The sequence below is a fragment of the Lepidochelys olivacea genome, assembly GCF_965140295.1.
Source record: "Lepidochelys olivacea isolate rLepOli2 genome assembly, chromosome: 3".
NCBI lineage: Eukaryota > Metazoa > Chordata > Testudines > Cheloniidae > Lepidochelys > Lepidochelys olivacea.
Window position 1 is genome coordinate 81,171,219 of NC_140413.1, and position 25,399 is coordinate 81,196,617.

General features: G+C 40.8%; 2 protein-coding genes across 2 annotated transcripts in view; both read right to left on the reverse strand.

Annotated features, from left to right (window-relative positions):
* The window catches only part of POPDC1 (popeye domain cAMP effector 1), a 93,708-nt gene extending 69,338 nt beyond the window's left edge, over positions 1-24,370 (reverse strand). Inside the window, exon 1 of the mRNA XM_084622639.1 lies at positions 24,290-24,370. The gene's annotated coding sequence lies outside the window, so the exon portion shown is untranslated. The remainder of the gene's footprint in view (positions 1-24,289) is intronic.
* POPDC3 (popeye domain cAMP effector 3) lies at positions 4,772-24,397 on the reverse strand. The gene is made up of 4 exons (XM_084622640.1): positions 24,290-24,397; positions 7,609-8,338; positions 6,036-6,144; positions 4,772-5,344 (listed from the first exon to the last, which is right to left on the reverse strand). Exons 2-4 carry the CDS (start codon positions 8,097-8,099, stop codon positions 5,033-5,035), a joined length of 912 nt encoding a protein of 303 aa, XP_084478766.1. The 5' UTR covers positions 8,100-8,338; positions 24,290-24,397; the 3' UTR covers positions 4,772-5,032.
* Between the last annotated feature and the right edge of the window lie 1,002 nt (positions 24,398-25,399).

Genomic DNA, 25,399 nt, shown 5'->3' on the forward strand with positions numbered 1-25,399 from the left:
AAATTAAAAATAGTTGTGCAAATATCTAAAAGTTATTAAAAATAGTTTTTTGTGTATAAGTCTCATGACTTTGAAGTTAGGTATTTGAAGATCTTCCAGGGCTAGAACTGAGTGCCAGCACTGAGAGGAGCAAACATTATTCATTCTCTCTATTATTTTATCACAACTTCTTATGGTGTTTATATGGCCCCTATCATTAGCTTCTGAGCATCTCACAATCTTTAACATACTGACTCACAAAACCACTGTGAGGTAAGGAAGTGCTATCATTCCCATTTCACAGATGAGGAATTTAGGCTGAGTGACTTATTCAAGGTCATACAAAGTCAATGATGGAACAGGGATTTAAAATAGATCTCCCAGAACCCTGGGTAGCGCTTTAACTACTGGAACATCTTCCTCAAGCTCTTGGAAGCTTCTTGCCTTCCCCATGGGTGATGTTTGTATGCTGCCTTTGTAGGTAAATCTGCCAGCAGTTTTTTGACCTTAAGCACAATCCTGTAAATCCTTACTCACACAATTAGTCCCACTGAAGTCACAGCTGCTGCTTAAGCCTTCCAGAGCAGCCGGGTAGGTCACATGCCTCACTTGTACTGATTTTCTCCTACACATTTGTATTTATGAAGCTCCACCTACACTCTTTGATTCACCAGGATGATGTGGATTTATTTACATGTTAAGTTACCAGGCTAAATTGCTAATTTGCATGTTAAGTTTCATTAATTCCTTTGATTCACATTGGGACGTGGGTATGCATAGAACAGAGGTGAAGACTTTGAAAGTTAAAATAACAAAGTGGGTTATGTATAGCACTTTTGTGTGGGATTACTAACACCACAAAATTCAAACATCAGTGTTTACAAGGTCAGGTTCTGTGAATGGTGTACTATAACAATCTGTCCGAAACATGCAAGGCCCATTACAGCTTTTACTGCATCTACACTAGACAGAAAATTAAGCAGAAACTGCAGACACACACAAAACTCTACAAAAAGAAACAAGTTAGTATGAATTATGCAGATGAAAAATTGATGTACTCCCTCTGGAATCATGAACCCATTATGGTACTTTTATATTTTTCATGCATATAAATATAATCAAAATAAACACTTTCAAAAGGTAGGCTAAGGAATTGGTTTGACAGTGTGTCTATTCAGCTACCTCAGAGTATTTCAGAAATACTCCCACTTTAATATAAATTCAACTATTACAGCAGTATAAAGAAAGTAGAGTAATTTAACCTATTTTTACACCCCTGAGTTCAGTGCAGTTTTTTTTTTCCTTCATGTTATGTACCTAAATAATTGAGAATTGTTTTTAATAACAGATGGTCTTGCAAGACCAGTTCACATCGGTGGCAAAATACTTTATTGTAATTTTTCTTGTAGGTTGAGAATATAACGGTAGGCAATGCATTGTGTCACAATAATTTCATATTATCAAACTTTTTTCTAGAAAGTGGTATCAATATCATTTCATCATTGCAAGATTGCATAGCTTCAGCTGAGTGGTAAGTCTATAACATTATTATTCATGCTCGTTTCCCATTTTTCTACAAAACAGGCTGAATCTTGTGTGTTATGTACCACAATCTACTCCATGATCAAGTTGTCTTTGATCAGATTGAGCCACAGTTTCTGTTTTGGTCCAAGGCAAATAATTCTTGATTAGAAGTTGCACCATGTATTATAATAAATAGAGCTATGTTCTCCCTGGTTGTCACCCCAGGCAGTGGAGTAGAATGTAACCCTTGCTTTTTACACAAGACTAAATTCTGTCACCCGTACTCACATTATTTGGATTTCAATGGGACTGCTTGCAATGTAAGAGCTACTTTACAAATGAGTGGCAGTCAGGCCCTTAGCTTTACAGGTTTGATTCAGCTGTGTGTTATTCTGTCAAAGGACCGTAGCCAGCCAGCCAGCCAACCACGCCTCAAAAGTGGGCAGCACTAGTTGTGGAGGGCTCACAGCAATGGTATGAAGAGGATACATTGATTTGGGGTGTCCTGTAGGCAGATGCTGCCAGTGAACCTCATATGGAGTCAGAACCCCAAATTAAAATGAACCATTCCCTAGGGGAACTCCTGAGAACGCTGGTGGTGCAAACATCATCTTCTCTCTTTGAGCTGAATTCTTCCTGGGGCACAGTTATCTTTCTGGTGTGTGGCCTGAAATTTGCAACTCAGAAGGGGGATTCCTGCCTGACATGTTCAAAAATGCTAGAAGCACTAATCAGTTGACAGACTGATGCACAGATGAAAGGGCAAACAGCTGCTTTATAAAACAGTCACATTGTGCCAGATTTACTTATAACAGTACCCAACTCCATCAATAGCCCCACTCAAGACAATGCAACTATTCAAAGAGCGAGGTGCTACTCAAGCAGAGTCACTACAGTCCAAGCAAAGGATTCACAATATGGACCTCTGTGCTTCAAAGAGCAGCATTGACTTGATTACCCTGTCACTTAAACCAGTAAGACCTCATTGATTAATGACATTATTCCTGATTTACACAGTGGGGTGAGACTAGAATCAGGCCAAAAGTCTATATCTGTCTCGCTGTACATACTCACACTGATAATTAGGACCCTACCAAATTCAAGGTCAATTGTGGTCAATTTCATGGTCATAGAATTTTAAATGGGAGTTTTGTCATTGATTTCAAAGCAGACCAGAATTTTACCCCATATATCTGATAGTACAAGCAAGGGAAATTAGTACTAGTAAGTTTTGTAAAACCTCTATTTAAAATTAGCTTTTTTTTTTTTAAAAAAAAAGAAAAAGTCAGGATGTCTTGATTTTAAGGGCTAACAGAGCAATAAATCAATGCTTTGTCTATATCTGTCAAAGCTAGAATACTAGCTTTCTAATGGCATTTCTAGTCCTAGGGCGTCATAAAATATTGTAAAATCTCTTATTGGTCCAAAACAAGTTATATGGCAATGGACATATTCAATCCTGGGTTTTTGTCTACATCAGATTTGGTGAGGAAAAAATAATTTTGGGGTACTTTAAAAAAAATGTTGAAAGTTTATCTGAAGAGTGAGATATTTGATAGTTGTGGCGGAGATGGATGAGTTGGCAGAACACAAGTGAGAAGTCAACAGAGCAATAAGAGAACCCAATTATATGAGGTGCAAGCCACCTCCTGCAAAATACTGTACATCCTCAGCTCCAAAATTAATTTAAGGACTCAGCATCTTTTAGTTAATTAAATGGCTGCAGGTATTGCCACAGGGTTACAGAAACAAAGTAATTTTATGGACATTGTGACATCATGTGGTATAACATAGGGAATACATAATAAAGAGGTTATTAGCATGAATTTGGGATTACCCCATTATACATGAGTAGATTTGCAATATCACATAGCACCACTACACATTTCTCACTAGAAAATGGACAAAAGCTAAAAGCAGAATGTGTTCTTGCATTGTACAATGCTACTTTTATTTGTATTGAGTGATGTACAATATATACGTTTTTCATCACTTGTAATAACTTTGTTAAAATACATGGATTTATTTGGTTTGTTCTGTAAAGCCACTCTTACTGAAAACTACTGACTCAGGCTCCAGGATGAATGTGTTTTTGAAAAAGTTTCTCTCTTACACAGTAAGATTACCTTCAAAGGTAGACACTGTGGCAACTGCTTTGAACCTCCACCAATGACTCGTAAGATCTAGTTTAAAAAAAAAAAAAAGAAGAAAAAAAAAAAAGCAAAAAGGCAGGCACTAACTTTTCCTCCCAAGCCCTAGAGCAATTTTTTTAAATTTTAAATATTAAAAAGGCAATCTACCTTGATATGTATCAAGCATTAATATTGTCTCATAAAATAGTAATGGTTTTCCCTTTTTGATTACAGGCATGCATCAAGCATAGAGCAAGGAAGTAAGTTAAGAAAGACATTCAAACACCTCTTCCCCAAAGGCACCATGACCTCAAGATCAATTGGAAAAAGTATAAAACTAGCTTTCCCCAACCAAATGTTGATCTTGAATCCTCATAAACTATTAAAGACACCCACACATACTAGGGAGAAGATGTATTTTAAATTAAAAAGTTTATAGGCACAGAAAAGTGACTTTGCAAGCTGAATAGGAGTACTTCACTACTAAGAAGAATAGTTTGCTGTTTTATGTCGGTAGCCCCATGTATTTACTGATTTGTGTCGCTTTATGACAAACCTGGCTGAAAGGGTTGCTGTAAAATTTGGACTTAAATGTGTTAGTGATGGATTGTTGTACAGTATTTATTTTACATTATGATTGGAACTTACACCTTTTAAGTCTAGTTACTATAGCATCACATTCTATTAAAAGCACTACACAATTTTTTTCCTATTATATACTTTGCCGCAATTACATTGATTGCTTTACTTTTTTTTCACGTCGGCAATTACATTAGTGTTTTTTGTAATGCTTCTTTCCTATAGCCTCAGAGAAATCAACTGTTCATGGACTGAATGGAAAAAAAAAAGTTGTCTTACTGTGCATTTCACATTCTGTCATTTCCCTTTTTAAAAAAAGAAAACAAGACAATCTGAGTTAAAAAATGTTTTTAAAGTAATCTTCTCTAAGCTTCTGATGGTTTAAAAAAAAGACCAGGTCCAGATATTGTAATTATGAATGTAACAAGGAACTCAAAATAACTTGCTTGTTGGATTCCATAATTCATTATGACAAGTAAGTTGGAATACATATGATCAAGAGCGCTATACAAATATCTTAAAAAAAAAAAAAAAAAACCACAGAAGGCACCACAATTACACTAAAGCTTCATCCCCTCATGATTCATTCCCCCCCCCCCAAAAGTAATAAGACCAACAAAAGAAATTAATCATAATGCATAATTAGTCAAAATGTACAAGCCAACCAGCTGGCTCAGCAGGGAGAAAAGGGATGCAAGTTATTTTAACTAAAGTAAATGGCACTTTCAATCAAGTTTGGCTTTACTAGGTATTGTTCAGCTTGATTTTCCTGTTAACAACTTGTATTTCCCTATTTAATTTATCATTTTTTGTGTGTATTATTTTTTAGAAGAGTCACAGTTTCCAAAGTTAGTGAACTTTTGTCTTGAATTGCTCACAAGTTGTTCTGCAGGTTGCACTTTGGGTGTCCCTGGTACTGCCACTTGGTAGAAGTTTGGTAACCGGATGTCGTATCGAAGTCCTTTTCCTACGTGCACTCTGTCATTCAAGGCATATAGTTTATCAGCAATGTCATTCCCAATTAAAATTGAAAACAGACGTGAGATGAAACGGTGTTTAGCAAACAGCAAATACAGTTTCTTTCTCCTCCAAGCCACATATCGACAGTCTGTCTCTGCTGTAAGAGTTACCTGAAAATGAGATTAAAAATAGCTAAATTCTGGTGTGCTGATGTTGACTATACAATTGTATGAAGGCCTCAAGCCTGTTCTTCTTACTCAGAAGAAACTCCTATGGCTTCAGTGGGAAAGCTGCATAAGTAAAAACTGCAGAATCAGGATTTATGACAATTGGCCACAGAAATCCTACAAATAGTCCTCTGAAAGTGCCACTAGCGCTTCTTGGATTGCTGCCTGTGCATGTGCCTTATTCTTTCTGCTCTGTATCTACAACAGTTGAAGTTAACTGAGCTATGTCAATTTAAGCCAGCTGAGAATATGACCCAAGACTCATTGCAGATAAAGGACAGGTGGGGAAGAAACCAAGAATTTCTAGTTTCCTTGGATCCGGAAGTTCTCTAGCTGTCAGCCTAGACGAAATGTAAAAATACCAGTACAGAATACAAAGGCAGTCTAATTCTGAAATGCTGAACACAATCATTTTTTCTAAGCAATCAGATTTTGCAGCAACAATATAAAACTAAATAGAAAGGAGATACCAACAGAATACAGACCTCACCAATCAATTGAGTAACCAGACCTCCCTCCCCTATAGACTCAAGTCTGGCATTTTCAGTAACAAAAATAATACAGTACATTAATTTCTAAAGTAATTAACTATGCAACAGTTTAAAGTAGTACACAAAAACCCCTCATGTTTTACCTGGAAAATACCCTCTTCTGTGGGTCTAAGGGAATCCCATTCAGGAGAATCCAGAAATTGAAAGGGAAAAATATAATGCAGAAACTCTCCATCAACTGTCACTCTGATCCTACCAAAATACAGTGGATATGTCAATTTTGCACTCATAAAAGTAGACAGAATAGTAAGTTACTTCTAATATTAAACAGCAGCTAGATGTGAGGTACTTTAATATTCAGTATAGGGAGTTGAAGTCAGTGGGGTCTATGCTGATTTGTTCATACTGTTTTCTTTAAGTTTTTATATGCAGTTGGAACAAGCACACACAAAACAGCAAGCAAGCAACTAAAGTTCAATTCCTATAGTCCTTACTCACGGCAAGATCATTCTAAAGGTGACTGGCATGTGGAAGGGCTGAATGTTAGGCATATGGTGACCTGATATGGCGGATATACATAGAAATGGTGAAAAAGCATGATTCACCTTCTTCTTCGAAGACCTATAGAACCCCCTTTGTTATTTTGTGGCTCTGCATTTTAGAGGGCTGAGGTGAGAGGGGGTATGGTAGCCCTCTGGGGTGACATCCCTCATGTAACATATATGGTTTTCCCATGCAAGATAATGCTGTTTCAGAAGCTGTGATTAAGGCCAGGGGAATAGCATGGAGACACTGGGTCTCTGTATGAATGGCCTAGTCCTCCACAGACCAAGATTTTCATGAGTTAAAAAATTATCTAGGACTCAACTGGACCTTGTATGCCTCTCTGAGGGCTACTCAGGATGGGGCTTAATGCTCTCATCTCCCATGGGCATGGGGGTGCAAGTCTTTTGTCGTACCCCAGGAAGGAATGTAGCATACACTTCCCTGCATGTTTGGCCAATGTGGAGGGATGGACACTACCCCTGCAGCACTCATGCAGACACTAGTAGGGACAGTAGTTGTGCCCAGCTGTCGTGGAGGGCGGCTGTTTGTTTCTTATGCCTTTTTCCACTCCTTGGACACCCATGAAGCAGTCAGGTACAATCTAGGCTATAATGTAGTGATACACTATTAAAATAAACACAGCATTCACTGCTAAACGGTGTAGAACAATTTTGTTTCCCATATTAGTCAGAAAAATGAAAAGGAGGACTTGTGGCACCTTAGAGACTAACAAATTTATTTGAGCATAAGCTTTCGTGAGCTACAGCTCACTTCATTGGATTCATTAGTCAGGTTATACTAATAGATAACACTTCTAAAATATTCTTATGTTATTAAAACAAATACAGTGTACACATTGATTAATGCACTCATGCTCCCTTTATTTGAATTACTTAAGGAAAAATTGAAGTGGTATAATACAATGGTCTGAAAAAATATTAGTCTCCTTGTTCTTTAAGCTGTTAAGCTTTTGGGCTCAAAGTGTTCTCATGCTGGGAGACTTCCTGGACATGTTTACAGTTTTTAAACTGTCAACCTATTTAATCTCTGGTACTTGAATTAATTGTGAGCAAACAATATACAAATAAGGAATTACTGTTTACTTTTATATTTGGAAGGATGAAAAAAAAAACCCACCCTGTAAATAGATAAGAACAAACTGATACAAACCTTCCAGACACAAGCATAGAGAGTTTATCAATAGGTGTTTTGCCTTGCATAGCATAATAATGCTCCTTCTCCAAAGTAACCACTTCTGCATCACAGCACAAGACAATCTTCCTAAAAACAGTCAAGGAGATTCCCAGAGGCTGAAAAAGAGAACTGTAGAGTTCCTGGAATTCTTTTTCAAAGGAAACACTCCGAACTTGGTAGGTTACATAAATAAATTGTACGAAGCATATCACAAACAGGACAAAATTCCAGGAGAATATATCAGCAGCACATACATCCAGCCAAGCCCATACAGAAGAGCAGAGAAAACCCAATCCAAGCAAACTGAAGACGTACATTAGCCCAAAGAATCCACTTCCTCCCATGAAGCCAACAACAAATAGAATACTAGCTAGATGGTAGACAGATCCCTCTGCCTCTTGCTTCCAGGCTACACAGGTAGGATGTGCATATATCAAGCTCTCCCAAAAACTTTCATTATCTCCCATGGCTGAAATAATTATTTGGTTCAGTTTAAGTTCTCTCTGCTTTCTAAAACTTTATTTATATAGGTACAGGTAAAGGGGTCCATTGCTCTTCCATCTTTGTAGCCACTGGTAACTGATCACCATAATCCTACGCTCTTCTATTTTAAGCATCTAGGAAGTTAGTGTTCTCAGAAGTCCATGTTCTTTCTCACCGACTCATGTATCCTTCCGATTTGGTTAGATCCATAACGTGATCGGATCTGGCCAAGTGAAGAAAAGAGAGGAGCATTTATACAAACATTTGCATAAATTAGCTCAGATAAGATTTCACAGATTTTAATGCCAGAAATGGACACTATGTTCATCTAGTCTGACCTCTTGCACAATACAAGTCACAGAATTTCACCAAGTGGCTCCAACCTCAAGCTCATCATAACTTCTGGCTTAAAGAAGTAAGGTGAAGGGGGAAATCCACCCTAGCTAAGTTATTCTAATGGTTAATTACTCTCACTGTTAAAAATTTGCACACCTCATTTCTAGCAAAAAACAAAAACAAAAAAAACACAACTTTCCTTGTCTTAGATATCTTTCTTAACAACATATTGTCAGTAGGTCTGTCAAGCAATTAAAATAGTTATGGTGATTAATCACACTGTTAAACAATAATAGAATACCATTTATTTAAATATTTTTGGATGTTTTCTACATTTTCAAATATATTGATTTCAGTTACAACACAGAATACAAAGTGTACGTGTTCACTTTATATTTCTTTTTGATTACAATTATTTACACTGTAAAAAACAAAAGAAATAGTATTTTTCAATTAACCTAATACAAGTACTGTAGTGCAATCTCTTTATCATGAAAGTTGAACTTACAAATGCGGAATTATGTACCCAAAAAGCTGCAATAAAAAAACAAAACAATGTAAAACTTCAGCGCCTACATGTCCACTCAGTCCTACTTCTTGTTCAGCCAATCGCTCAGACAAACAAGTTTGTTTACATTTGCAGGAGATAATGCTGTCCACTTCTTGTTTACAACGTCACCAGGAAGTGAGAACAGGCATTCGCATGGCACTATTGTAGCCAGCGTTGCAAGATAATTATGTGCCAGATGCGCTAAAGATTCATATGTCCCTTCATGCTTCAACCACCATTCCAGGGGACATGTGTCCATGCGGATGACTGGTTGTGCTCAATAACAATCCAAAGCAGCGAGGACTGACGCATGTTCATTTTCATTATCTGAGTCAGATGCCACCAGCAGAAGGTTGATTTTCTTTTTTGGTGGTTTGGGTTCTGTAGTTTCCGCATCCAAGTGCTCCTCTTTTAAGACTTCTGAAAGAATGCTCTCAGCTTGTCCCTCTCAGATTGTGGACAGCACTTCATATTCTTAAATCTTGGGTCAAGTGCTGTAGCTATCTTTAAAAATCTCACATTGGCACCTTCTTTGCATTTTGCCAAATCTGCAGTGAAAATGTTCTTAAAATGAACAACATGTGCTGGGTCATCATCCGAGACTGTTATAACATGAATTATATGGCAGAATGCGGGTAAAACAGAACAGGGGACAGACAGTACTCCCCCAAGGAGTTCAGTCACAAATTTAATTAACACATCTTTTTTTAACGAGTGTCATCAGCATGGAAGCATGTCCTTTGGAATGGTGGCTGAAGCATGAAGGGACATATGAATATTTAGCATATCTGTCATAAAAGTACCTTGCAATGCCAGCTACAAAAGTACCATGCAAATGCCTGTTCTCATTTTCTGGTGATATTGTAAATAAGAAGAGGGCAGCATTATCTCCTGTAAATGCAAACAAACAAACTTGTTTGTCTTAGCAATTGGCTGAACAAAAAGTAGGACTGAGTGGACTTCTAAAATTTCAGAGCCCACATTGTTTTGTTTTTGAGTGCAGTTATGTAAAAAAAATAAATCTACATTTCTAAGTTCAACTTTCATGATAAAGAGATTGCACTACAGTACTTGTATAAGGTGAATTGAAAAATACTATTTCTTTATAATTTTTACAGTGCAAATATTTATAACACAATATATATGAAAATGTAGAAAAACATCCAAAATATTTAAAGAATAGAATACAAATTGAAATTTATTAACCGTGCAATTAAAACAGAGATTAATCGCGATTAATTTTTGAGTTAATCGTACGAGTTAGCTGCGATTAATCGACAGCCCTAATTGTCAGATATTCAGCAACAGTCCTTTTACGGCACTGAAGGAATGACAAGTTTGGCATGACTGATTCCTTATTCAAATTAAGGAGAGATTGTGTGTTGTGGGGGTTATTTTATAGCTATGTCAAGAGCCTTACTAATTATATGCTAACATACAAGAACACTGTTTATTAATATTTTGAACTACGGACCATGTATAAACAAAAATCAAAAAGAAAATTTAAGGAGCAAAATTCAATATTGCAAGGATGATAGCAGTGCAATACAAGTTTCATTAACACCAAAGTAGGAGTAAGTACCAACATATTCTTGTTAATATTTTAATAGGATTTATCAGTTGGGGTTGAATTTCAGTTCAGATTTCCACGCGTGTTCTATGTATCTATGGCCTCCCATCACTGTAGTACTGGTGATCCTCCCAAGCATTTACAAACAGAAATAAGAACAAAACAAAACAGTTCGTCGGAGCAATAGCTTGATTAATTTGTATTTTGGGGGAATTTTGTTTGCAGAGTATGAGAGAGGAGAACTTATTGAGAGAAAGCTAAGAAAAACAAATGAGTTTTACATTTAACAGTGAGATCTGGGGGTCTCTAAGTAGTCTCTAAGGTGCCACAAGTACTCCTTTTCTTTTTGCGAATACAGACTAACACGGCTGTTACGCTGAAACATATCAAGTAGTAACTTTTTAAATGAGGGCTACAAATACAAAAATAAACGATCTACTAGTTGGGAAGGCCTCCCTGTAAACAAGATGTGTTGAGGCAGATCTGCTGGAAATGGAACCTGGGGAGGAGGGAATGTCTCTTGGCAGCCAAGTGGGTAGATCCAAAGAACACGTTAGATCAGTGGTTCTCAAACTTTTCTTTGCGCGGACCACTTGCAAATTGCTGAGGGTCTCGGTGGACCACTTAATGATCTTTCCAAATGCTGTTTGTACCATTAGCTAACTATTGTAAAGCACTCTGGATAAAAGCTATATACTTCATTTTTTTTTGTTCTACAAATAAAAGCACACAACTCCTATTTTAATATCAGTAGTCTTACCTTTCTAATGCAACGGATGTGCCCTCTCCCCGCCGCCACGGCAGCTCCTGAGCTGCGAAGGAGGAGGATCTCTCCCTCACCACAGCAGCCCCCGAGCTGAGGTTGGGAAGGGGGAGGTGTCTCCCGCGCCGTGGCAGCCACTGAGATGGGCAGAAAGGAGTGGGGGTCTCTCCCCCTCTCCCCTGCCACAGCAGCCACAGAGCTGAGGCTGGGAAGGAGCGGGGGGAGTGGGGGTCCTCTCCCTGGCAGCTGCAGCCCTGGAGCTGGGGAAAGTCGCCTCTTTCTCTGGCTGTTGCAGCCCTGCACGTCCCAAATTTTCCCCACACCTTCTTCTCACTCCACTGCCCCCTCCCACCTACCTCCTATTCCCCAAGGCCACCACCTCACCTTACATGTGCGTCTTCTCCAGGGTCCAGGCACCTAATTAGTGGAACCATGCTTACGCAGCTCCACTAATTAGGCAGGTGGCCTTTCATTCATTCGTGTGCGGCTGCCCAGGCGCGTGCACCTTAGAGGGAACTATCCGTGGACCACCTGAATGGAGCTCACGGACCACTGGTGGTTCATGGAGCACAGCTTGAGAACCTCTGCGCTAGATGGCATGATCCTCTGATGTAGGGAATTCAACTCTGACATAATGTCACAGCGGTAAATGTTGGTTCATGCCTGAATTAACAACCTGCGGAGAAGGTCTGAATATGAAGCCAGGGGGCCTGATCCAAAGCCCACTGAAATAAATGGAAAGACTCTCATTCACTTCAGTGCGCTCTGGATCATGCCCATAGCAAGGGAAACAGTGGCAGCATAAGAACTGCTGGTGTAAGAAATGGTGGAGCCTTCCAGTCACAAGCAAAGTCTTCAAGCATGGTTGGGGAGGGGGTGGTCTACAGAGTTTTTCATGGATCCCCAGCCTACTTGTATAATGTAGGACCTATGGCTAGCCACCACCTCCACCTCACTGTGTGGGTGACCCTGTGGAGATACCCAAAATAGACTAGAAATTTTCCCTTCCTAGGAAGGGCATGATCTAGCTTTTTTGTTTACTTTTTTTTTTTAAACTTACAAATAACTTTTCCCAACATGGTAAGGAGTGCTTCTTAATATTTGAAATGTTATTGGCACAAATTAGATCACATGCTTTTGTACTCCCTGAAGTCAATGGCAAAGCATCTACTGACTTCAGGGGTGAAGGATCTCGCCCCGAATGAGTCAATATGGAACATAAGCATAGTGCAGGGTGTTCCTTTTTCATCACATGTAAAATGACACTTTTCAGCTATGACATGCAAAAAACCTGTCTAGTATAAGTAAAGCCACACAGTTTAAGAGTGTCTTTGTGTACACCAAGTACAAAGGAACTTGCTCTTATAATACAAGCATGAAAATATAGAAAGAATTTCTCAAAAGCAACTACTAACAGAACAGTATGTAACAAAGCATTAGAGTTCTAGTGGTTCTCAAAGCCGGTCCGCCGCTTGTTCAGGGAAAGCCCCTGGCGGGCCGGGCCAGTTTGTCTACCTGCCATGCCTGCAGGTTCGGCCAATTGCGGCTCCCACTGGCCACGGTTCGCCATTCCAGGCCAATGGGGGCTGCAGGAAGCAGCGCGGGCTGAGGGATGTGCTGGCTGCTGCTTCCCACAGCCCCCATTGGCCTGGAACAGTGAACCGCGGCCAGTGGGAGCCGCGATCAGCCGAACCTGCAGACGCGGCAGGTAAACAAACCGGCCCGACCCGCCAGGGGCTTTCCCTGAACAAGCGGCGGACCGGCTTTGAGAACTACTGTAATTTAGCCTAAATGTTAGAATATACATCATACTGTTTAACACTTCCAGTATTCATTTTGCTCATTTTGATTTATTTCCAGGAAAAGCCACTGAATATCTGAGCTCTGTGAGATCACCAGAATTTAAAAAACATATTTGCTTCTGTGTCAGATTTTAAAACAAAGTATACTTATCCAAAATGAGCCTAGCATTGGTAGGAAGTGTAAAATCAAAATTCATCAGTGGTGTAATTAAAAGTGAAAAATACCCAACTTTCAATGTCAGTTCCACTGCTGTTTTACTAGGAAAAAGAGAAACCTATTGCAAATACTACATTTCTTGGGACATCAAATGAAACTGATTTTCCAGGAACCACTGAAGTCAATACTTAGAGGAAATGCTACTGGTGTGTTGAGAGGATCCAGCAGTTCAGAAGTACCACCATTGAAATGACAATTCAGAGAGGTGCATGGAATAGATCAATAGCACATTTATTAGCTGCTGAGCTTTAATTTGTTTTAATTTACTAAGAAAAGGAACATTAGCTGTAGGATTCCAAGACATGTCTGCTAAAATGGTGAAATCTAGAAGAGCTGAGAAGAATATAGTGAGGCAGTACCGATGAGAAGTTCTGGAGGTCTGCCCGTCTCTGAGTACTAAGATCTGCAAGAGAGAGAGTGTGTGTGTGTGGGGGGGGAGGGGAACATGATCTTTGTTTCCACCCACAGTGCATTACATATATATATTTTTTGTTAAAAGTCGGGAGCTATCTGTCACTATTGGACCCTAAATCCTGTAGAAGAGATATCCTGGAGCTTTAAGATGAGCTGTTCTCCAAATTCTGTTCTCAGTCACACAAGTGTAAATCTTGGGGTCAGTGGAGTTACTACAGAAATGTAACTAGATGCAGAATTTGGCACTTTGACCAAGTGAGTTGATAAGAGTAATCTCTGCTACAAATAAAAATTCTTAAGTTACTTAGATGGAGAGATCATTAGGCATGACAAGTAGGATCAAAATATAGGATTGTTGAACTCAAAGAAACAAAATTGACAAAAAGCACATGGCTGTTGAGTCTTCTATTCTGAAATCCTTTGGCAGAGCAGTGAGATTGCTGCTAGTCCACTGCAGAACAAGTGATTTTTTTAAGACAACCTGGTCCTATGTTGTGGTTTATTTTACTTTTGATAGCATAGATATTTCTAGCTTAATGTCAACAATACCAGGTCTACCAATTGTCAAATTAATACAATACCAATTCCTATGAAGTAAACTGCTGCATTTTTAATGAGATTGTGGTCAAAATATTATGGGGGACTCTGCCTGTATGATGTAAATAAGATAATAGATCAGTACTACTATCTAGTTCACACAACACTGAGCATTTATTAAGTTACGTAACCGAAATTGACACAGTGCAGCCTTAGAATTCCGGTGGTTTTGGATAGCCACTACCAGTTAACTCAAAGCTTTTGTAACTCCTGTATTTCAACTCATGTAAACACAGATTGGCTTAGGTTCATTAGTGATTTTGGTCTATCTTTTAAAGTAGAGCAGTACATTGTCAAGACATACATGCGGATATCAAGATTAATGCACAGAGCCAAAACACCACAAATCCAGTGTCACTTGTACTATTTCCACTTGATAAAGAAGGTCAGTTCCTGACCTTAAATTTCTTAGTCTTGAAGGGTTATTGAAGTCAATAGAGTTTCCTCCTATGCCAGATTTCAGTTTGATTAAAAATGTGTATGAAAATGTTTCACAAAATGACAAGCATTTAAAATACTTCATAACCTTATAAAGTCCCTCAAAACATCTCTCTTCTGCATACTCAATTTACTTCCTATTTATACCAAGGTATAGCAGGGCTGTCGGGGGGGGGGGGCAATTTGCCCTGGGCCCCATAGGGGCCCCCATGAGAGTTTTCGGCGGCAATTCGGCAGCGGGGGGTCTTTCAGTGCCGCCGGACACACCTGGAGTGAAGGACCCGCCGCCACTTCTTCCGCTCCGGGTCTTCAGTGGCAATTTGGCGGCGGGGGTCCTTCCACTCCATGTCTTCAGTGAAGTGCCCCGAAGACCCCCAGGAGCAGAAGGACCCCCACCGCCGAAGACCCCAGGCCCCCTGAATCCTCTGGGCAGCCCTGCAGTATAGACAGTTTACCAAGTTATCAAATGGCATCACAAACTCAGAAGTAATAAATGACTGCTTCTTGGAGCAGCTAGTCCTGGAACCCACGAGAGGCAATTCTTGATTTAGTCTTAAGTGCAGCACAGGATCTGAGGTGAATATAGCTGTACCGCTTGATAATAGCAACCATAATATAAAATCCCTGTGGCAGGGAAAACACCACAGCAGCCCCACACTATAGCATTTAATTTCAAAAGGGGGACTACACAAAAATAAGGAAGTTAGTTAAAACAGAAATTAAAAAGGTACAGTGCCAAAAGTGAAATTCCTGGAAACTTTTTAAAGACACCATAATAAAGGCTCAATTTAAATGTACACCCCTAAATTAAAAAACATAGTAAGAGAACCAAAAAAGTGCCACCATGGCTCAACAAAGTAAAAGAAGGAGCGAGAGACAAAAAGGCATCCTTTAAAAAGTGGAAGTTAAATCTTAGTGAGGAAAGTAGAAAGGAGCATAAACTCTGGCAAATGAAGTGTAAAAATATAATTAGGAAGGCTAAAAAAGAATTTGAAGAACAGGTAGCCAAAGACTCAAAAAGTAATAGCAAACATTTTTTTAAGTACATCAGAAGCAGGAAGCCTGCTAAACAACCAGTGGGGCCACTGGACGAAGGAGCACTCAAGGACAATAAGGCAATTGCGGAGAAACTAAATGAATTCTTTGCTCTGGTCTTCACAGCTGACGATGTCAGGGAAATTCCCAAACCTGAGCCATTCTTTTTAGATGACAAATCTGAGGAACTGTCCCAGATTGAGGTGTCATTAGAGGAGGTTTTGGAACAAATTGATAAACTAAACAGCAATAAGTCACCAGGACCAAATGACATTTACCCAAGAGTTCTGAAGGAACTCAAATATGAAATTGCAGAACTGTAGTTTGTAATCGATCATTTAAATCAGTTTCTGTACCGAATGACTGGAGGATAGCTAACGTGACGCCAATTTTTAAAAAGGGCTCCAGAGGTGATGCCGGCAATTACCGGCCAGTAAGCCTGACTTCAGTACTGGACAAACTGGTTGAAACGATAGTGAAGAACAAAATTGTCAGACACATAGATGAACATAAATTTGTTGAGGAAGAGTCAACACGGTTTTTGTAAAGGGAAATCATGCCTCACCAGTCTACTAGAATTCTTTGAGGGGGTCAACAAGCATGGGGACAAGGGAGATCCAGTGGATATAGATTTTCAGAAAGATTTTCAGATTTTAGATTTTCAGAAAGCCTTTGACAAAGTCCCTCACCAAAGGCTCTTAAGCAAAGTAAGCAGTCATGGCATAAGAGGGAAGGTCCTCTCATGGATTGGTAACTGGTTAAAAGATAGGAAACAAAGAGTAGGAATAAGTAGTCAGTTTTCAGAATGGAGAGAGGTAAATAGTGGTGTCCCCAGGGGTCTGTACTGGACCCAGTCCTATTCAACATATTCATAAGTGATCTGGAAAAAGGGGTAAAGAGTGAGGTGGCAAAATTTGCAGATGATACAAAACTACTCAAGATAGTTAAGTTCAAAGCAGACTGAAAAGAGCTACAAAAGGATCTCACAAAACTGGGTGATGGGGCAACAAAATGGCAGATGAAATTCAGTGTTGAGAAATGAAAAGTAATGCATATTGGAACACATAATCCCAACTATATATATAAAATGATGGGGTCTAAATTAGCTGTTACCACTCAAGAAAGATCTTGCAGTCACTGTGGATAGTTCTCTGAAAACATCCACTCAATATGCAGCAGCAGTCAAAAAAGAAAACAATGTTGGGAATCATTAAGAAAAGGATAGATAATAAGAAAGAAAATATCATATTGCCTCTATAAAAATCCATGGTACGCCCACATCTTGAATTCTGCATGCAGATGTGGTTGCCCCATCTCAAAAAAGATATACTAGAAATGGAAAAGGTTCAGAAAAGGGCAACAAAAATTATTAGGGGTATGGAACGGCTGCCATCTGAGGAGCGATTAATAAGACTGGGACTTTTCAGCTTGGAAAAGAGATGACTAAGGGGCAATATAATAGAGGTTTATAAAATCATGACTGGTGTGGTAAAAACACTTGCTTATTTCCCGTTTACTCCTTCTCATAACACAAGAACTAGGGATCACCAATGAAATTAATAGGCAGCAGGTTTAAAACAAACAAAAGGAAGTATTTTTTCCACACAACGCACAGTCAACGTGTGGAACTCCTTGCCACAGGATGTTGGGAAGGCCAAGGCTATAACAGGGTTCACAAAAGAACTAGATAAGTTCATGGAGGACAGGTCCATCAATGGCTATTAGCCAGGATGGACCGGGATGGTGTCCCTAGCCTGTGTTTGCCAGAAGCTGGGAAAGGGTGACAGGGGATGGATCACTTGGTTATTCCCTGTTCTGTTCATTCCCTCTGGGGCACCTGGCATTGGCCACTGTTGGAAGACAGGAACTGGGCTAGGTGGACCTTTGGTCTGACCCAATATGGCCGTTCTTATGTACACCACCATGGCAATGGAACCCATTTGCTCAGGAAGATTTAAAGGCTCCAAGACCATGGAAAAAATTCTCTGCATTTATAGCTGGATATGCTCACAATGAACCCAGTCCTCCAAAACCTACCACATGGGAATTTCAATGGGAATTCTGCACAGAGAGAACTTGCAGGATCAGGCCCCCAAATCAGAGTTGCTTCTGCCATTATTTTGGGAGAAACATTCCTGTAAATTATGGGAGGCCAAGAGTTGTCGGTAATTTTTGCCACAAGGGTATTGAGACTAATGGAACAAAGTACTTGGCAGAGCAGAGCAAACAGTGTGTGTGTTCCTTGATATTTCCTAGTTCCTCTAGGTGCAGGACATATAGCTCCAAGGGCTACACAATGGCCACTATACAGACACTATTCAGTTTATCCCCAGTACAGGGAAATCAACAGTGCTATGAATTGCAAAGCTTCTGCCATTTAGTACCACTCTAACAAGCGCCTAGTACTAGTGTATATATAGGAACACCACAATTTCACTGAGTTGTTTCCATTCTCGTAGTCAAAATTGTCATTAGAAGATGAACTTCTGGTTTAATAATAATCAAAATATTCAAGATCTGATTTCCCAAGTATGAAAAGTTTAGTTTAAGGGTTCATGTTGCTTCCTGTGAAGTAAATAGCAAAACTTCCATTGTCACAATAGAAGCAAATCAGTTAGTGAGAGATCAACATATCTGACATAAGAGCTGTGATCACATACCACTACAGTATTTTTTTTTAAAAACCAACGGTAGTATTTCTGCAGGTACTGAACTGGCTTTGTGGAAGTGTTTTGAGGAGGGCTTTAAGAAATAATTAAAATAAGAAAAAAACCTTATTAAAAATTATTAAATAGAATGGCAATATTCCACTAATCCTCCCCCAAAACAAGGAAATATTAAGCCAGAATTGTGATACAGGCTATCCTCATATCTGTTCATATCAAAGATTAATCAGATAAAAATGTAAATTTTATTTGAAACAACCATATGCAGAAAAGTGTTTGAGGACATTGCAGAGTCCATACAGAACATGTTTTGCTTATGTAAATTACTGTTTTCATAACTGTATTATATCACCATATATTTGTCACTGAATACTTTAGCTGTGGTATTCTTTGAATATTAATTATTCACCTGCACAGAATACTGGGAACACTAATTTCTGAAAAACTTAAGATGTGATCTGTTTGCTCTTCTAATACTTCAGTCCTTTCAATTCAGTCAAGAGGTAAAGCAATAACACACTGTACTTATTCAGGCTTCAAGCAAACTGCCCTTTAGTTGGAGCATATTAAGTATTCAGAAGGAAAGATCTGTGGGTTTCTGCACTAGTTAAAACTGCATGGGTTGGCTGGATTTAGCTCTCACTTATACCCTTCATTTATATTTTGCATTTCTCTCAGCTTGAACAAATCAATGAACTCAGCTTCACTTTTGTTTATGGTCAGTTTCACTTTCAGATTTTTAGTGCATTTAAGTTTGCATTTTAAACACTGCTTATTTGCTTTACAGCAAATGTTTTCACTGGAATTTCAATAATTGTGGAAACACTTCCATTTGTGGTAAGCTTTATAAAAGCTTGTTTTTACAAAATTTAACCTGTTTCAAGTTTAAGTTGCCCTTTTCTGTGTATGTAGGTCAACTTTTCTGAGGAAAAAAAAATAATATAGCACAGGATGTCAGAAGTGTACTACAACAAGGACTGACAGAATAGTTTAGAAAGTCATACAAGTTCTTAAACAAACGTGAGTATTTATGTGTATTCTGTCTCAGGACTTTCAATTCACTGAGCTTAGTTGAATTTGTATGTGAAACAAGGTCAAGGATACTATTTTTAATTGTTTCATTCCTTTTCTAACTTGTTAAACTGCCCCGGAATTAAAAAATAAATGAGTATAGAATAATTTATTTAAGGTTTATCAAAAGCATCATGTACAGTGAAAGCTTTTGATGTTACAAATATTTTGTCTTCAAAATTTTAACAATTTACTGTTGTTTAAAATTTAGGTAAGTTACAATAATTGCTTCTTTATTACTGTAAAACATACCAGACAATAGCCCATATTGGAGATATCTACATTTTAATTCTAAATAATGTTTTCTTTTAAAAAACATTACAGTTTCTTTTCCAATTTGGATGGGGACTAATAACACATAGAAAGCACATAGTACTCTTGCAGAAATCTGAGTTATAGACAATAGGCTAGTTAGCATCTTTTCTTTAGTTCTTTCAGATAAGGGGGAACATTGTGCATGAAGCCTACTGGCACAGAATGAAACAATCCAGATCTTTTATTTTCAAGTATGGTGAATTACTTGCACTTGAGAAAACTTGAATAAAATTCACATATGTTAAACATGATTCATACTGTGTTGGTCAAACAATGTAATGATTTAAACTTATTGCATTTTGCAAAGAAAACAGTAAAGTGAAATCAAACGGCATTCCTGTTTACACATTACAGCTTTTAAACTGTTTTCAAGGAATCTGCTAAGCCATAACAGTGCATATTTTAAAAGCTGTTTTACAGCTGTGTTAATGAACTGCACTTGAACCTTGCAAACACAGTTCAGCTTAAAATTAATTAGTTTGTATGTTGCATAACCATATGAGCTCCCCCTGGCAATCCTACAATTCATGCATCAACAAATTAAGTGCATGCAGCATGGTTGGTTATTTCCAAACCAAGAAGTAAACACTGAGGTTTGGTTCATCACAATGCACCAGTATGAAAGCCAGACTACAAAAGAGGAAAAATAGTTAGCTACCAGTTCAAACAGATAAACATGATAAAACATGGGATATCACTTTACCTATCCCACGTGTTCCAAAACACATTCCAGTATGGTAACAGCGATACTTTAGTGCAGTGGTCACCATCCGGTCTATCACGATTGACTGGTCAATCCTAGAGGATCTCCCAGTCGATTGTGATCTCCAGCGGTGCAGTGTGGCTGCCGTTAAGCCAGACTCCCTGCCTACCCCAGCCCCATGCCGCTCCCGGAAGCTCCTCCTCCTGCACCCCAAACCCCTCCTACACCGCAACCCCCAGCTCTGACCTCCCTCCCAGAGTCAGCACCCTGTACCAACTTCTGGACCCCAATCTCCTGCCCCAGCGCTGACCCCCATCCCAGAACCAGCACTCTGTACCCCCTCCTGCTCTGCCCCAGGCTCAGCCCAAAGCCCCCTCCCACACTGCGAACCCCTCAGTCCCAGCCCAGAGCCTGCATCCCCTCCTGAACCCCAACCCCCTCTTCCAGCCCAGTGAAAGTGAGTGAGGGAGAGCGAGTGACAGAGAGAGGGAGGGATGGAGTGAGTGGGGTGAGGCTTTGGGGAAGGGGCGGAGTAGAGCCTGGGTTGCCCTTAGATTCAAAAAGTGATCTTGGGCATAAAAAGGTTGGAGACCACTGCTTTAGTGGTTACTAAAATAGTTTAACTTGACTTGGGCATTCAGGTTTGAAAATATACCTCTAATTTGTGCTTAATTGAGACAGGGGGGTAGGGTTTTTTTGGAACAAGTGTCATATGGACTATCACAAAAGCAACTCCATACAGAAGCGTGCACACCCAGAGAGAGAGAGAGAGATCATTTAGTATCACTTTCAAGTACATTAATAGATTCATTTCTGCCTACCATTGTCAGAAGAGACTTATAAATTCTTTATCCCAATATAATCAAACTATCAGGCTATTATTATTTATTATTTGTACTGTGGTAGCTTCTAGACACGCACTGTTCTACGCACCATACATATTACAAAAAAGTAGTCTCTGCCCCAAGAATTTACAAACAAATAGACTAAAGTTAGTTTCAGTTAACAGTCCTTTTCTCCTACTCCAATAAATTTCCTGCTGATCAAATTTTATCTTTAAGAGATTTTCTTACAACAAAACTTGTAAGAGAAGGGAAAAACTTGCCTTCTCCCTCAAAATTAAAAATGTCGTATTATGCTTCCCTCTTGAATAGCATCTAATTTCCTTACTATCAGCACATGCAACTCAAGGGATACTGAATGAGTCACTGGCATGCTACATAAAATACCTGCCTGAAGATTTTCTATACTACTTTAAGATCTGGCATCATACACAGTATTGTGTCATGCCTAGATAGCAACAACTCTACACAGGTGAAAGCCCTTTCTTACTTTCTTTTGGTCACTAAAGTCATTTTCATAAGAACATAAGAAAGGCCATACTGGGTCAGATCAAAGGTCCACCTAGCCCAGTTCCTGTCTTCCAACAGTGGCCAATGCCAGGTGCCCCAGAGGGAATGAACAGAACAGGGAATCACCAAGTGATCCATCCCCTGTCACCCTTTCCCAGCTTCTGGCAAACACAGGCTAGGGACACCATCCCGGTCCATCCTGGCTAATAGCCATTGATGGACCTATCCTCCATGAACTTATCTAGTTCTTTTGTGAACCCTGTTATAGTCTTGGCCTTCCCAACATCCTGTGGCAAGGAGTTCCACACGTTGACTGTGCGTTGTGTGGAAAAAATACTTCCTTTTGTTTGTTTTAAATCTGCTGTCCATTAATTTCATTTGGTGATCCCTAGTTCTTGTGTTAAAAAAGTGTTATTTACTTCTTCTCCACACCAGTCATGATTTTATAGACCTCTATCATATCGCCCCTTAGTAGTCTCTTTTCCAAGCTAAAAGTCCCAGTCTTATTAATTGCTCCACAGATGGCAGCCATTCCATACCCTTAATAATTTTTGTTGCCCTTTTCTGAACCTTTTCCAATTCCAATATATCTTTTTTGAGATCGACCACATCCTCACGCAGTATTCAAGATGTGGGCGTACCATAGATTTATATAGATGCAATATGATATATTCTGTCTTATTATCTATCCCTTTCTTAAGGATTCCCAACATTCTGTTCGCTTTTTTGACTGCCGCATACATTTCCCTTGGATGTATGCAGCTAAACTCCCATGAATCCACAGAATGGCAAGAAAACTAATTTCTGGAAGCCAGATTTCATCAATGACATCTTTATGACATTACCAGGTGGTTCTATGATTCAATTTCATAAGAGAGCAAGTAAATAAAATATTTGCCTATAAAGTGATTGGCAGGTTAAATGTACACAAAGCTTTAAGGAACAGCTGGTGGGTTGTGGAAGATTTTGTAAAACATTCTATTTAGAAAAAAAAAGTCTCATGCTTTGTGTTACTCTCCTTTTCTTTATGTGCAAAAAAGCAAATATAAAGACCAGGTCTTAATGTAATTGCTCTTACTGTTTCTTACTCAATTAAGATATAATTATTTAGTGGTGGCAAGAGAAAGTCAAATCTGAAGTCAACAGGACTACTTCCCTGAGTAAAGGGAGAAGGATTTGGCCCCTAGTTGGTTCTTGTGGAAAGACTCTTACTACACAAAAAAACCTACTACTCTCTGTGCTCCATGTGCAAAAGGAGTTATACACATAGAAAATTTGCAGGATCAGGTAGAGAGATTAGGACTCCAGTTGGGAAAATAAACTCAGAATTCTTACAAAACAAAGATTTTTGTTTTGCATGCATATCTTTACTAATCAGAGAGGAAAGATAGCTTTAGAGCAAGTGTCATGCAAGCAATATTCTGTCTAAATGGAACATTTTATGAGGCAGCAGGAGCTCTTCAACCTTTAAGTGATCTCAAAACATTTCAGACAAAATTACTGCATTTCACTACTGTTCTACTTTTAAAGTGAAGCCTTTTACAGAGGAATGGCGTTCTAATGTAGAAAGCACCTGTTTCAATGAAATCCGTTATTTCGGCAATTAATATGGACTGTTTACAGTTGTTCTTAGTTCCTAACTAAGCATTTCCCGCGGATGATATTAAATATTTGTGATACTACAGCTTGATTTTCCATTTGGAATGCGGTCCTCCTTCTGGATTCATGTATCCCATCCAGTGTTGCGAAGTTACTTTGTACCACGCCTAAAGCAAGCCACAAAGACAACGCCACCGCTTCCCGTTCACAGGGACTGTCACGAGCAGCGGTCTGCGGGGAGGAGAGAGGCGCTTCGGGGCCAGGACGCCGCTACGGGCGGGGTGTGGGTGCTGGGAGCGCAGCCCGGCCGGGCAGCGGAACCCGGCGGGGAGAGCAGCGCTCGGCTCAGCCCGGCTCTCCCCGCCGCGGGACCCCGCAGCCGGCAGGGGAGCTCGGGGCGGGGGAGCAGGCGGGGCGGGCGGTGACCCCGGGAGCCGCAGCCGCCCCCGACACAACCCCCCTCTGGCTGGCTCCGGGGGCAGCGGGGCCCATGGGGGTTATAGGGCGGGGGCCGCCTGGGGACTTCGCTCGGGGCCGCCCGTGTCCGGCCGGGGGCTGCACCCGGCTGGGGCTGGCCCGGGCGCGTCTCCCCGGGGAAGTTTCGCCCGGTCCCTCCGGGCAAGCGGCGGCTCCAGCTCCGCTTTCAGCCGCTGTCCGGAGACCCCCCCCCCGCCCCAAAGAGCAGCTGCCCCAGCGGGGTGGGGGTGCGTGTCCGTGCGCCGGGAGCCTGCCCGCGCCCCCCTTACCTGGCCCTTAGCCCCCTGCCGGGCGCCTCGGGAAAAGTTTCCCGGCTCCAGGGCGGAGGCGCCGGGGACTTCGCTGCTGCTTGCTCAGGCCCCGGCGCTGCCAGCGAGCGGCCGCTTGGACTAAAATAGGCAGGGAGCCGCCAGGGGGCTGCGGGCGGCGCCAGCTCCGGGGCAGGCAGCAAGCGACCGCAGCGCGCAGGCGCTTGCCACGGGCAGCACCAGCCGCTGCCCGGCGGCGGAGGCACCGGCGGGCTCGGGCCACGTGGCGCTCTGCGCGGCCGGCCCCGGGCCATGAGGGGGCCCCGCTCCCCCGCCCTCGCGCCGGCAGCGTTCCAGGGCTGGGCAGGTGCGGGCTGAGGTTGAGGCGGGCCAGCTCCTGCGCCCGGGGAGCTGGAGCGGAGCTGCGCCGCGGGCTTCTCGAGGGAGGGGAAATGCGCCGTCCGTCCTGGCAAGCGCTTGCAGGTCCTAATAGACGCGAGCGAGCCCGAAGACAGGCGGCCCATAGCAGTGCTCCCCTCACCCCCTGGGCTGCTTTGCGTTTGCCTTCTGCTGTGGACCAAAAAACAAACACCCGGCTCGCCCTCCCCCCGGCAAATACAAACCTGCTGAGAAGGGGATGTGGGGAGCAAAGCGTCGTGTCCAGCTTCTGCGCGCATCCCAGGTGAGCTTAGGCTGCGTGTCTGAGCTGTACCTTACATGCACCCATTGCGAGCCGTTCCGGCTATTGCGGTCTTAAGGGAGAATAAGCAACAGTCTTTAAAGAGAAATAAACGTGACGGATTTTTTGTTAACACGAAGCGGCGCTTGTCCCCTTACTCACCGTGAGTAGAAGCAATAGAAAAGAGAGGTATTTGCAGAGCAAGGTATTAGCCGAATCTGCCCCACAATTTCTAGGTATACATTTGGGATATAACAATAGCCCTGTAATCAGGAGCTGGGCGCCCCAAGAAAATAATGAGATATTTTCAAGTAATACATTTTGGGTTCTTCTGATTTGCCTTCTGTTGTTAGACCACCTCGGGTTCACATTTTCAAGCTTTTCTCTGGAGTCATGAGGGTGTTTTTCTTTTTAAAGGAAAGCTTAGGTTCTCAGATAAGAACATAATTCCT

Coding starts and splice junctions, on each gene's coding strand:
- POPDC3 (XM_084622640.1), bottom strand. CDS start 8,099: ATGGGAGATAATGAAAGTTTTTGGGAGAGCTTGATATATGCACATCCT. Junction 6,145..7,608: donor TCTATGCTTGTGTCTGGAAG/GTTTGTATCAGT, acceptor GTATTTTGGTAG/GATCAGAGTGACAGTTGATG. Junction 5,345..6,035: donor CAGAAGAGGGTATTTTCCAG/GTAAAACATGAG, acceptor TCTCATTTTCAG/GTAACTCTTACAGCAGAGAC.